Genomic DNA, 14,341 nt, shown 5'->3' with positions numbered 1-14,341 from the left:
AGGATAGGTGCCAATTCCATTTGAAAATCTTCTCTAATTCATGCAACATCCACTTTCTCTTCTTTGAACTATTTGGTTGCCACCTGCAGCTTAACTATAGAATCTTTAGGGCCAAAAACTCTGCCTGTGATTAGTTAAGTCAGTCATTGTACAGGTGTGTTGTTTCAACAATAACTCTGCTTTGAGGATAAATTATAGAAAGAAATTAAATGCTTTGCCATGTTCTTCATGATATTTTGTTTGTTTTAAAGAATGAAATACTTGAGTGTAGACATATATTTTTATGGTTAAGTGTCCTATATCTGGTTTAGGTATATCCACAGGGCTGTAAACCATCATCAATATTTAATTTTAGAACAGTTTCATCACTCCCCCCTCAAAACCCATACCATTAGCAGTTACTTTCCATTCTTCCTTCTTCCCAACCCTTGATGATTACTAATCCACTTTATGTCTCATAATTTGCCTATTCTGGACACTTCATGCAAATGGAATCATACAGTATATGGCTTTTAGTGACTGGCTTCTTTCACTTACATAACATTCCAAGTTTCATCCATGCTCTAGCACGTGTCAGTACTTAATTTCCTTTCAGGTAGAACTGTTTATCCATTCACCATTTGATGGACATTTGGGTTGTTTCCACTTTGTGGCTATTTGAATAATGCTGCTATGACTATAAGTGTCCAATCTTTATTTGGACATACATTTCTAGTACAATGGAGCCTAGGGCAGTCTCCACACATTCTTACTGAATTGAAATACACACTCCAGACTGTTTTACTACAGTGCCAATTATCCAATGTCACCACTCACTGTGGATTTCAGGGATATTAAAGTATTAATTTCCCTCAAGTTGTGCACCTTATTTTTCTAAGAAGCAGCTGGCCACAGCATACTATTTGGACAAAAATTCTAATAATAAAAGTCAAGGTGCTTATGTTCATTTATCTTTACAGTTACTCCCCATCCTTGAATAAAAGGCTTTTCAAATCTCAACTTCATTAGCTTGTAAATGAGAGAGCTATTATAACTTAGAAACAACCTAGTTTGACAAAGACTACTATTTAGCTTTTAAATCACAATTATAGCATTCTTGCATGAACACTGGGAGTCACTTAGGCTCAGAAGCCAAGGATTAAAAAGAGGTTGAGCCCAGCTAGTACGGCTTAGTGGCTGAGCATTGACCTATGAACCAGGAGGCCATGGTCTCATTCCCGGTCAGGGTACATGCCCAGGTTGTGGGCTTGATCCTCAGTGTGGGGCATTCAGGGGCCAGCTGATCAGTGATTCCCTCTGATCATTGATGTTTCTATCTCTCCCTCTCCCTGCCTCTCTGAAATCAATACAAAATATTTTTTTTATAAAGAGGTTGAGATTCCTATAACATGTTAGGTTGTCTCAGTAAGAAAAGCAAGGAAAAAACAAACAAAACAAAAAAAGCCCACAATCTTATGACCTTTCTGCCTTTCAAAAATTAAAATAAAATAAGACCTTTCTGCTTACTCTCACCAAATGACCCATGTGGTTGAGTCTGGAAATCCCCATTACCAGTTGCTTTTTATAGCCAAAAACATACTATGAAACGAACAAACCATTGGTATGCTAAGAAATCACAATTCACTCAGTCTTAATAGTGAGCCAATGAAAATGGCAGGATGTACTGAAGAGCCCTGAGCGACTAATTCTGTAATGAATTAGGGATCTGATATGAAGGAGGGTTTTGAGAAGATGGTGTGACTATCTAAATAGGCTATTTCAGGTGAAATAGACCTTTGACTTTGACAATGGCATTTTTCCAGGTTAAAAGCATAACCTTGTTTATATTGGTGATAGTCACAATTTAGCTCTCAGAGATGGGCCATAAGGCTGAACTGAAACATGGGAGTTTTCCTGGTGTGGGCAGTATTGAAATATGCTTTCCCACAGTGTGAGGTGTTGCTAGCTTTCAGACCTCTAAACTTTCTTATTTATTTACACTTTGTAACTCCCAGAAATGATTCCACCTCCAGCTCTGGGTGTCTTTCACTTATCAAGAGACTCATTTCTGGCTTTCTCACTCTGTGTTCTTCTATTTTGTATCTTCCTCTCCTTAGATGGAATCGCTTCACAATATGATTCAGGGTGTCCTCGACACTGTCCTTCAGCTTTTATTTTTGCCTTCCTTTACTCTCCTTGCCTAATTCACTAAGCTGCAATTTGGTGACTAAGTTCTTTATTTTTGGGGGGTCTTAAGTTTCCATTGCTACCAGCTTCAAAAAGATAGATGAGAAAAACAAGACTGGCAAATATAATTATTGAAGTAGTACATGTTTTTGAATGTACTGTTAATGAGCACGCCAAAACTGCTTATTTCTAGTGAATCATTCTAAGTCATACAGGTCATGATGCCCGCTCCCAGAACCCACGCACCAGGAGAAATCGTTTCTACCTGGAGTGTCAAGATAAAGGAAGATGCTGCTACTTCAGTGCCTTCTCCTGGAAGATGTTTTTAATTCAGTGTTCAGCAGTCTTAAGTGAATGCTCATGAGTCAGACACTGCGTTGAGTACTTGAAATACAGTTATAAATGGATTTCTCCTTTGCCTAGTAACAAAAAGCATGTGCATAAGTACATTAAGTGTTATAGGGAGGAAATGAGCCAGGCACTGTCCTTGGTGGAATGAGTCTCTGCAGCAGGGGGTCATAATCTCAGTGCTGTTTTTCTGAGGTGACTTTTGAGGAAAGTATATTAATGATCATTTTATTCTTCATTACTTCATTCTCTTTATTCTCAAATTTCCTTTCAGAATGGCTTTTGCTTTGTAAAGGAATAAAGTCATATTCTAAAATAATAACCTACATGTTTCTAAAATAAATATCAACTTTCTACTTGTGTTGTGCCAAGTGCCACCCTTGTTTCTGGGGGCTTTGCAATGACCAAGATAAAAGACATCCCGTCCTAGTACAGGCGACAGACACTCTGACAGAGAGAAACACCAGGAATGGCAAAGCAAACAGATCTTTCTAGGTAGTGACACACTCTACAAAGAGAAGCAAGAAGGCTGATGGGGTAGGTGACGTAGTGTGGGAGTTGGGTAATGGAGGCTGGAGGTCAGGGATGCGTCTTTGGGGAGGGAGCATATGAACTGAACGATGAATGAAAAACAGGAACCAGCTTGCAAAACGGGTAAAGGCCCTGTGACCTTGGCAAGCTCAGGCAACAGAAAGAATGGTAGGTAGGTTATCCATGTAGTGAGCAAGGGAAAGAGGTTGAGGAGACAAGGGCTCAGAGATCATCAGGAACCAGCAGGCTGGGACAATAACAAGAAGGAGCTTGACTGGACTCTCCAGGCAATGGGAGACCCCTGGGGAGTTTTACCCAGAGGAATGGCTTATCTGATTTGCATTTCTAAAAGCTTTCTTTAAATGAATCAAAGTGAAGGCAGGGAGGAAGCAGCAGGACAGCCACTTCTGGGGATCCAGGCCAAAAATGATGGTGATGAAGGCTTGGGCCAAGAGCTTGGGTAGACAGAACCGAGGTAGGAATTCTTGACACTAAGCATTCTTAATCAACTTTATGTTTCATCCATATTAGGGCACACACATCTTAACCACAGGGCTTTTGCTTTTCCTGTCAGCCTCACTCGTCTAGGAAGTGCTGTTCTATATTCAGTGCCTTGTGTGTGCTAAATAAATATTGATGAAACAAACCAAGCAATGAATCATGTCTGCTCTCAGTGTGGGTGCTTGGAAATGTGGAAACACAGAAGTGAGCTGAATTCTCCCATCAGTGAGTCACAGTTGGGCTAAGGACCACTGGAAGGAGGGTGAGGAGCTGGAGCTGTTCCCCTTCTTTCTGTTCTTGATACGTTATGATTGGAGTGGTCATCTGCTGCCACTTCCCACGGGGCAGGTGGAGACTGTCCACACACATCCCACAGAATCCTTACCATCGCTCAAGAATGAGTCTGGGAAATGATTTTTTAGCCTGGTGAACAAGAGGCTTGCTGTTAGTAACCAACACCCCTGACATGCGACATAGGTAGAAGATGGGGCAGAGAGGGGCAGATAATCTGTAAGGAAGGATCTTAATTCCACGTAGAGGAACAGGGGAAAAACCCCAACACATAAAGACAATTAATTTTAGCAGGAATCTGTATAGCAGATTCTGTAAAGGGTCAGGTAAATTGTTTAGGGTCCTCTACTCTGCTTCAATGACTTCACCTCTGTTGAAGTCTGCAGGTGTAGCATGAAAGCAGCTATTGGCAACAGGTGAATAAAAGGGAATTATTATATTTAAGTAAAACCTTATTTATGGATACCAAAAATCAGAATTTTATATAATTTTTATTAGTTAGAAGATAGGCTCTCTCTCTCCACCCCCCCCACCCCCCTTCAACTATTTAACCAATCTATGAAGGAAATACAACAGGCTAGAATAAAAAATAACAACACTCACATAAAAATCATTCTTACTTCACAGGACATATAAAAATAGACAGCAAGCCACCCATGGGCCACAGTTTGTCAACTCTTACTCTGTAGAGCAGGAGGGAGGAAAAACTATCCATCTGCATTTTGTTAAAAAGCTGGCAACTTCATGCAGTAATATTCGACACCATCCTTTTATTTGGCAGGTGCTTAATGTAAACAAAAATTTAGCAACTTGTCTGAGAAGACATTTTCTGATCAGGGGGACTCCATAGCATCGTATGTCTCTTGAACACCTGCTAATTGGCAGTTAGTCTGCCAACTGTTCTCCCAGGTTCCTCTTCACCCTCTTATATGCTCTAATAACACACACCAGGCCACTTGTTCTCTTTGAAACACTCCAGTGACTTGCCACTTGCATTTGAAGATGGCTCAATGGCTTACCTTGTCCTTGCCTGACTTCCTTTCTGACCATCCTCCCTCTCTGTTCGCCCAGGCCACTCTTCAATCTCAGAGCGCTCTCTGGGGGGCCTTTGTAACAGCTTCCTCAGCCTGAAATACCCCTCCTAGCTTTTAGCATTGTTGGTCCTCCTCAGTTTAATCTTGTTATTGGTGTTGTCCCTGACCACCCAGTCCAGCTCCTCTAGTCAGTTTCTATTGCTTGGCCTTGTCTCATTTTCTTCATGGAACTGCTCTTTATCCAAACTATCTTGTTAATTAATTTGTTTACTTTTTTTTTTTGCCTTATTCCTCCCAGAGAAAGGTAAGCTCCATTAAAACAAGGTGATTTCTGTCTAATCAATGCTGATCCCCCATTCTGAGATTCATGCCTAACACTCAGAATTATACATTAGTTGAATGAATAAAGAAAGGACATAGTCTGAGGGGTGACAGAATGTTATACCCAGAATTGTGCTAGTATATTATCCCAGTTGGGAATTAGGGTGACTGTGTTTGATAGGGGTGAGGGTTGGATAGGGAAAAAAGAGCATGGCCTTGAGAAATGGACAAGAACCCGATGTTGGAGAAGCCCTTGGGCAATGCTTGGGGGTTTGCCCTTCATTTGGTTGGCTATGGGGTTGATGGCACAGGATAAAATAATTCGGTGTGTTTACTGGAATGCTCATTTTGGGAAAAGAAAAAAAAAAGTATGTATTATGTGCTCTGTTTACACCAATAGGACAGCAAAGGTCATACCATAATCAGATCATTTTTACGTGAGTGTGTGAAAGATATCAAAAAATGAAGTCAAATTCAGTGAAAATGTTTCATGCCATCTACTCTCTTCTTGACTTTGGGGAACTTGGTGTAGCTTTTGACATATTTCTGAACAACAGAGCTAGAAGAAAAAGTTCTCCAAGTTTTGAGGGTTTTTTTTTGTTTTGTTTTGTTTTTGTGTGTGTGTGTGTGTGTGTGTGTGTTTGTGCTGTTGTTTGACAGAGAAAGGCTGTTAAGTCTGCCTTCAGTTTGAAAGAAAATGAGGATACAGAATTAAAAACAAAGATGGGTCAACTTTGTGTTTGCAGTTCAAGACCTAGTGGCCTGATCCAACCATGATAATAAGATCTCTGCATGAGATAAGCTTCTCTTAAAGTGTGTCAAAAGTGGGAGTCATTTAAAAATCTGAAAAAGATTGGGAGAGTTTCCTTTTCCTACTTACAAATCTATCGCCTTTCTTCTATCCTTCTTGTACTTGGAACAGAAAATTAACTTCCATAATTCCTTCTTTTTTTATTGAGCCATGGAGGAAGGTGAAAACAATGAACATTTAGAAGCCAGAAGCCAGATCTGCCCCCAAAGTAGGGGAGGAAAGGGAAGTCTGAGGCTGTTTGAGGAAATGTGAGCTCTGAGGCCCAATGGTTATTTCACAGGATGACCTCAGAGCCGTCTTACATCTGCTTTAAAATGCTCATGTTGGTGATGTTGGAGAGTCCCTTTCTTTTAGGAAAAAATGGGAAAATTTACCACCTGCCCATGGAGATCTGTTTCATAATTAGACATTTACTAGCAATTTATAATGTTTAAAATAAACACAAATGGAATGGTTGGGACACATGGCTGCTCAGCACCCATAACTTCACTGTGTTCCTTCCCAATACGCATTTCATTTTTATTTATTCTGTTTACCTCCCCAAGAGTGGTCTCTGTGCCAGTGAACATTGTCCTAGAAAGGGCATATCAAAAATCACAAAGCCCTCCATGAAGATGCACCTGCCTAGCTTTCTTTGCCCACAGGCCTTATCATTTCCTTATGAAAGGACACCCAAGATTAAGAGTGACTTTTAAGAATTGCCTCTTTTGGGCCAGGAGAGTCCCACCTTTGTCATCACTTGGTTACAGTTGCTTGGAACCTTTTAGTTAGAAATGGTCTGAAGGAGGAAGTAGGCCAGGTAGGACAGTGGTTGGAAACCCATACATTGGCGGAGATACAGGACTAACTGCACCCAGGCAGTGAGTGCCCTGTGCTGCTCCCATTCCAAGTGGCCACTGTGTCACTTAGCCACCATCTTCCAAATGTATGAGGTTCTTGGGCACTGGAAATCGCTGGATGGAGACTACCATTGCAGTGACTGTAACACAGGGTGACCACAGGAAGGGCTGGACTCCCCTAACCCCCTAATCATCTTGTGGGCCCTCCTGAACTTGGATGGCTTGAAAGGAGCACACTTACAGAGAAGTCGTCACTGGGGAAGAAGAGGAGATCTCGAAGGGGATCATTCTGATACGTCTTTTCAAGTTCTTCAATGATAGTTTCATAATCCAAAGGCTCAGGAAGTCTGGGTTTTTCTTGCTGTAGAAAAAGAAAACATAATATTAACCACTGACACATATAATCTTCTTAATGCCTGGTTGGATTTCATGTCTTCGTATCACCAAGGCTTTGACATTGCGCAATCTTCCAATAGCTTCACGGAGACTCCCGTCATTTAGGGCAAAGCCACACAACTGTTATATCTAGATCTCAAATAATAGGAGAAGATCCTGAAATATGTGACATCTCACTCAGTAATCCAAGCTGTTCACTAAGTCCTCGCACACTCATAATTCTATGTAAACTTTACCTTTGTCAATGGGAAGAAAGATCTTCTGTTACTTGCTATAGTATTGTAATGATCATCATCACTTTTGCTGAATTAGATACTTCCTTGTGAGGTTTACTTGAGCCCATTTCAAAATGTTGGCACCCTGCTAGCAATCAAAGTATCACAGGCTATCTTAGTTGTCACTGAAGCATAGATCCTGTGTCAGAATTAATTGCTTGGCTCTGAGCCTTTTTGCCTTGATAGCAAGAAGCTGGATGATTCTCTAACAGAAATGAACAACATAACTATTATGGGCACAGTGTGGTGAAAATGGAGAAGAGTCTGAAAATAGCTTTATAATCACACTGCATTGAAGACATGAAGCTGAAGCCCTAGCTTGTGTAGCTCATTGGTTAAAGCAATCTCCTGATGGGCCAAGGTTGCCGGTTTGATCCCCGTTCAGAGCAAATACAAGAATCAACCAATTCATGAATAAATGAAACAACTAATAAACCCTTCACTTTCTCTCCTGCCCCATGTCCCCCTCTCTAAAATTAATAAAAATAAAATAAAATGAAAAAGTCCTGAAGCTGAAAAGAATGGCACTGCCTTCAAATAAGCTGCCCATAGTACTAGAAAGATAAAGAAATGCTAGTGGGAGAAGGTGTGATTGTTTCATTATAGGGTTGGTGTGTTTAAATGATAGAGCCCAAAAGAGAGAATAACAGATCACAGAACATAAAATCAAGGACACAACTAAGTTCCCTTGGCCCTTTGATGATTTATATTAACCCAAATGAGAAGAAATGGTCGTTTGGTTTATTTTAAGGCTCGGAAGCTGGAGTGGGCACCATGAAATGTGAATGCTAAAGTGATCTTGAAAATGAAAATAAAATTTGTTTTCTTTTTCGCGACAATGACATCAACAGTTTCCCACTACCCTCGCTCCTCCCCAGTTTGCAAGGCACACAGATTTAGCTTCCATTTCTAAGGCCTTCTTTGAAAGATCTCTGCTGCTAAAGCCCCAGAAATCTTTATTGATGTTTTAATAATTTCTAATGCACTCCTCAAAGTAACAGTCAATGTTTGATTTAATGATTTTCCAAATATAAAAAGTGAAACAAAACAAAATGTAACACAATGGGCCAATAATAAATATTTCCATGTACTTTCTGCATCAAAATAAAAGAAAAATAACCAATTTTATAAATCCTTAAATAAATGGAGGAAAATGTAAAGTGGATATTTTCTCTAGAAAAGGCCCTTTCAGCAAGATTGGTAGACGTAGCAAATAAAATTCAGAACTCCATACACTATTTGAAGAAAAGAAGACATTTGCTGCCCAACATAACCTACTGCATGAAAGAGCTGTAAAACTCAACATTTTGAAGTAGAAGAAGTAGAGACACTACGACATCAATTCAAGTAATTAAAAACAAAATCTTCCTAAAATCAGTATCTTTTGACAAAAATTACTTTATTTAGACTTATTTTAAGTTACAATTCCCTATATTCCCAGGCAAAGGTCAATTCTAAGGATCACAACATGATAGCTTAAGAGACATGCAGATTCCAAATGTTTGGTTTGGAGCAAACATTTATTTCATTTTATTTTTAGTTGGCTTTGAATGCCTTTCAGGGGTGGTATTTCACTCCAGTTCAGCTATGGATCTCCATAGGCCTTTTCTATTATGTCCTATCCTGTAAAACCATACCTTGATTTTACCTACTGCCCCACAAGGTCAAATCTGAAACACCTGGCTTATTCTAGAACCTCTTTCCCACCCTAATACAATTTTTGTATATTAAACGTAGCAAATAAAATAGAATGTATTGTAAAACATCAGACAGCTCTTATCTCAGCCGCAGATTTGGTTGGTTATGTCCCTTTTCTTTCTTGTGTTTTCAGCTTTAGTGTTTGAGCCCTTTGGTCTCAAGCTGGTGGCATAACTACTAGCACTTTCCTTTTCTCATTTCTTTATACCACCATGTGGGCATGTGGCTCCTTGTGTGTTGCAGTTGATAGATTTAAAGGCAAATGGCATCAAGATATTTTAAGAGGCCCCCTACAATCTTGTTTGCACTGTATTTTAAATTTCATCTCCCATCAGCTGCAAACTGCAGCATTAATAAATAAGCTGGAGACTAGCAGACCTTCAAAGAAGACATTTTACTAGGGCACCTCTTCCACCTGAAGTACATGTCACTTAAATTCATAGAATAGAAAAATTAGAGCTCACAAGTCACAATAAAACCATAGAAAAACTAAGTCCTAAACTTTCCTTGTTATGCCCAATAAAAACCATAGCTTATAACAGATGTAAGCATCTATTGGAGAGTAGATTTTCATTTCAGGCTAAAACATACAAGTTAACCAATAAATGACATTTACGAAGACTTTCCTGTTTGAAATGCTGCACTGAGATTATTTTGACACAAAGTTACAAAACCTAGCCGATCTGCTTCATCTAATGTATTCAGTCTTGACCTCTGGAAGAGCTATATTAGTTGAGTGCTATCTTTTCAGAAAACTTGTTAATTAATTCAGAATATTCAATGCTTGTGTAATTTTCAGGATATTCAATGTTTTATAATTTTTGTGGACATGATGGTTTTTGTAAAACTATATTTTTATTTATTTCAAAGAGGAAGGGAGAGGGAGAGATAGAAACATCATTGATGAAAAAGAATAACTGATTGGCTGCCTCCTGCACACCCCACATTGGGGGTCAATTCCACAACCTGGGCATGTACTCTGACTGGGAATCGAACTGTGACCCCCTGGTTCATAAGTCAACACTCAACCACTGAGCCATGGATGGCGGGGTGGACATGAGGTTTTAAAATGCAAATTACAATGATATATTTCAGAACGTGTAGAGCCTGGGATCTGGCAGTGTTTGGCATGAATGCATTATGTTCTGTGACAGTGAGAATACAGGCTATGGGTCCGGTAGTTCTCTCTGAAGCAGGAGAGCTGTTTTGTTCAATATTTCAGTCAAAGAGACAGATGTATATAAGGATGGTGGGATAAGTTAATTTCTCAGTACAGCTGTTTGCTGAGACATTGAGTAAAACTGGTACTGAGCAGCATTGATTTATAGCTTTACAACGGCTGGATTTGTCCCTCTAGAATTTAATGTGTCTCTTCTGGAAATACTCCAACTGGGTGGAGGCATGTGCCAAGACTGCCCTGGATTGGATTGAGTTTTTATAGTGCTTTTTACACTCACTCTCTTCCTCTCAAATCAGTAATGAATTTCATTAGGTATTCAAAAACCACTCCAGGCCTGGGAAAAGGCACCCTCCAGTACCTGTTACTATGCAGCAGAGCTGCTGTTGCATCACAGGGGTAACAGGCACTATTCTTCCTATGCAGTATTAAGGGATTTGTTTGCTCCATTTGCCCAAATCCACAGCTCTGCTCCAACTCAACTTCACAGCAGAAGAATGGGATCCTGTCACCAAAACAAATGCTCCCTTCCCTTCTACTTATTCCTCACTTCTCATGGATTACCAACACAATGTCTAAGTCCTAGTGTTGGTCAACCTGCCATCTTTGTAACAGCCAGTACTGCCAAGATCCCTTTAATTGGTTTGGAGTAGTCGCTGGTCTATGCCTTAGCTAAAGATTCCAATTGCAAGAACATAATGCCCATTACAAAGATCTGAATTGTTTTCATAATTGTAATTAAATATTAAATGGGTGAAGAAATGACGCCGAGGACTAAGCATTTGAAGTGTGTAACACTAAGCAATTAAAAGACTAAATCATCAACCTAGACCTGTCTCCAGAATAGAAATATGATATAAGTAAAAAATTAGCTGGACTATGAAGCTCTGCTGTAGGAAAGTCCAAAATGAAAGGGAGAGTGTGATTATAGGTTTTCTGTGTTGAGATGCAACTGAGAGTGTAGCATGCACTCTGCAATGAATGTTATGGGGTAATATTTGTATGTCTTAGAACTGTACCACATCCACAGTGCTCATCACATAAGTGCTAAGTTTTAAATTTGCACTAACTATGGGCTTAAATCACTTTCATTGTAAATTTAATGTATACAAAGAGCAGAGATTAGGTGCTCAATAAATACTTGTTGAGTTAATAAGTTTATATAATTTCATGCAGGAATTCCTTTTCTGGGACTCAATTTTTTTTTTTTTAAATCACATATATAATCCAAAATTTATACAAAATTGTCTTTGCAACATTATCTTTGTAACAAGATGGGGAAATATATTCACTTTAACCCAAGATAGATAAGAAAGGCAGGCTGGCTGGTAGATACTATATCCAAAAAGAGAAGGCACCATAACTGCTGCTCAAAAACGTGTGGTTTATATTTTTCAAAGAACTGTGTGAACTAGAGAGAGAAAGTTAGTGCTATAATGGGGTCAGGGAAGGCATTGAAAATAGGGTAGGGTTGGAATAAAGCAATAAAAAATTGTAGTATATGCAATGGTTCCTCCTTGTAATGCTTCATCCTTCGTTACAGTTCATTAATCCACAACATTTTGTATGAGTGGCTCTTGTGGGAAAACGTGAGGAGGTTGGGGTCCTAGATCAAGATACCAAGCATTGCTACAAAAGAAAAGATAAAAGGGCACTACCTCAGAAGGAATAAAGGTCAAGTTCATCTTGACACTGTTTTTTAGATTCACACATATTGTGACATTAGAGTTTGGATCGGGAATACATAGATCTATAAGGGGTAGTAAGAAATGAAGGACAAGGTCAGCTAAAAATGGGAAACAATAAATTATAAAGGATAAGGAATGATTAGAAAATTATGGTACATCCTTGCTAAGAAATATACATGATAATTAAAACTAAGTTTTTGAAGTTTGTAATAACAAGCAAAATTGCTTATGTATTATTGTTGAATAAAAGTGGAACTAAATATTGCAAACCAGAATAACTGTGTAAGATTTTACAAACATAAAGAAAAAATAATGGAGACATAGATCCAAATATTATCAGTTATTATATTTGGATGGGATGATGACATTTAGGACTTTGCTATTTTGAATGTTCACATTTTCTATAATGAACATGGATTGTTTTTATCATGGTAAAAAAATGAACTTTGTTTTTCAAGTTATCATGCCTCCCTGGAAACACTGGGAAATCATTGAATTGTAAAACTGTTTACCCTTTGAAAATCCACCAGAGAAGGAACCTAGAAAATCCCAGTGGGGACTTCATATGCAAGTTCAACCATTAATATCTTCAAGTAATTAAAAAAAAATGATACATAAACACCAGGGGAAGAAGACTGAGGGAAAAATTACAGATTATGTATGTGTACTAGAAACTAATGTCAGCAAAAAAGGGAAGAACAATTAGCAATGTATTTACTAAATCATTTTAGTTCTGTATGGCACCATAAAAATCTGGTAAATCACTTAAACACCTCTGTGTACCAGTCACTGTGACAAAGGATTCCAAGTCAGAATCTATATTTGGGAGTTAGGATCTTTTTTACCTACCAGCTGCATAATTTGGACAAGTTATTCAAATTGGACTTAGTGAGGTTGAGTCCAGTGAGTCAAGGGGCAATTTACTGCCGAAACCGGTTTGGCTCGGTGGATAGAGCATCGGATTACGGACTGAAGGGTCCTGGGTTCGATTCTGGTCAAGGGCATGTGGGGGTGTGCAAGAGGCAGCTGATCGATGATTCTCTCTCATCAATGTTTCTAACTCTCTATCCCTATCTCTTCCTCTCTGTAAAAAATCAATAAAATATATATTTTTTAAAAAGGGCAATTTGCTGCTTATGGCAGTGCTATTATAAGGATCAAGGAAATGGAGTATTTGAACCACCAAACACATTCCAGACAAATATAGATTTGCCTTTATTGGAAAATAATTGAAAGCACCTCATAAGTTTTACCCCAAAACATACACCAAAACCAAGTCAAATTAACCAGCCAATTGAACTAATTACACTAATTTCTTCATGTACCAAGAATTGTGCTCCATGCCTATATAGTTTTCATCTAAATTTAATTTAAACAAAGAAAGAAACAAATTTTAATAACTAATGATTCTGTTGAGGCAAGAGAATAATAGCAAGAGGAAAAGCACTGAAATTTTAAAATCCTATATAATAAAAGCCTAACATGCTGTCTGATCATTTGACCAGTTGCTATGACATGCACTTACCACCAGGGGGCAGATGCTCCAGCCAGTAGGTTAGCTTGCTACTGGGCTCTAGCAATTGGGACGGGGTGAGACGGCTGGGTGAGATGGGATGAACATGCTCTACAGCCATCCCATGATCCCTCCTGAGCCTCTAAAATATTTCTTTGAATTAATTTCCTTTCATTGTGCACAAATCCATGAACTGGGCCTCTAGTAAAAGATTAAAGGTCAGTGGCTTCTCCATGGATCTCCTGAATCAGGTTGGGGCTTCTCTGTCCCCCACAAATAGAAAGAAGAATGAAAGTGACTTTGAAATTCTACCGTTTTTCTCCTTGAGAAAAAGCCTAAGAAATATTTTTATGTATTTACACCTCTAGATTCAAAAAAAGATTAAATTTAGCACTGGTTTAATATTAAATTTATTAGCTGTGCAAATATAAGTATCTAGATAACAGTCAAGTTGTAGATACTTAAAATCTGTTTCTGTAGCTCTTAACTACACACATGCAGGTCAAGCTTGTTAGGTCAGGTTAGTTAACAGGATCATTAAGGACTCACCAGGGAAATGGTTTGATGTGGTAAGGAATGAAGAATAATCTATATAGCAAATCTCTTGTGTTTGGGGCCCATATGTTTATGTTCTAAATTTTAAATGTAATTAGGGAGCAAGGTTTTGGTTTCTCATCATTAAGGTCTTTTTAATTTGTTAATCTGAACTAGTTGCTCTCCTTTTCAGAAAACCTGATCTTTTCAAGAAATAT

The 14,341-nt window shown here is 38.7% G+C and overlaps 1 protein-coding gene across 8 annotated transcripts in view; it reads right to left on the bottom strand.

Annotated features, from left to right (window-relative positions):
- DOCK10 (dedicator of cytokinesis 10) overlaps nt 1–14,341 on the bottom strand; it is a 208,063-nt gene that overhangs the window by 114,125 nt on the left and 79,597 nt on the right. For all 8 annotated transcript variants that reach the window (XM_084891376.1, XM_084891377.1, XM_084891380.1 and 5 more), the window contains exon 2: nt 7,084–7,203. In XM_084891376.1, the coding sequence (XP_084747502.1) occupies nt 7,084–7,203 (120 nt within the window). The remainder of the gene's footprint in view (nt 1–7,083; nt 7,204–14,341) is intronic.

This window comes from Pipistrellus hanaki, assembly GCF_964339955.1.
Source record: "Pipistrellus hanaki genome assembly, chromosome: 8".
NCBI classification, from domain to species: Eukaryota; Metazoa; Chordata; class Mammalia; order Chiroptera; family Vespertilionidae; genus Pipistrellus; species Pipistrellus hanaki.
This window is presented reverse-complemented; position numbering and strand designations above follow the sequence as displayed.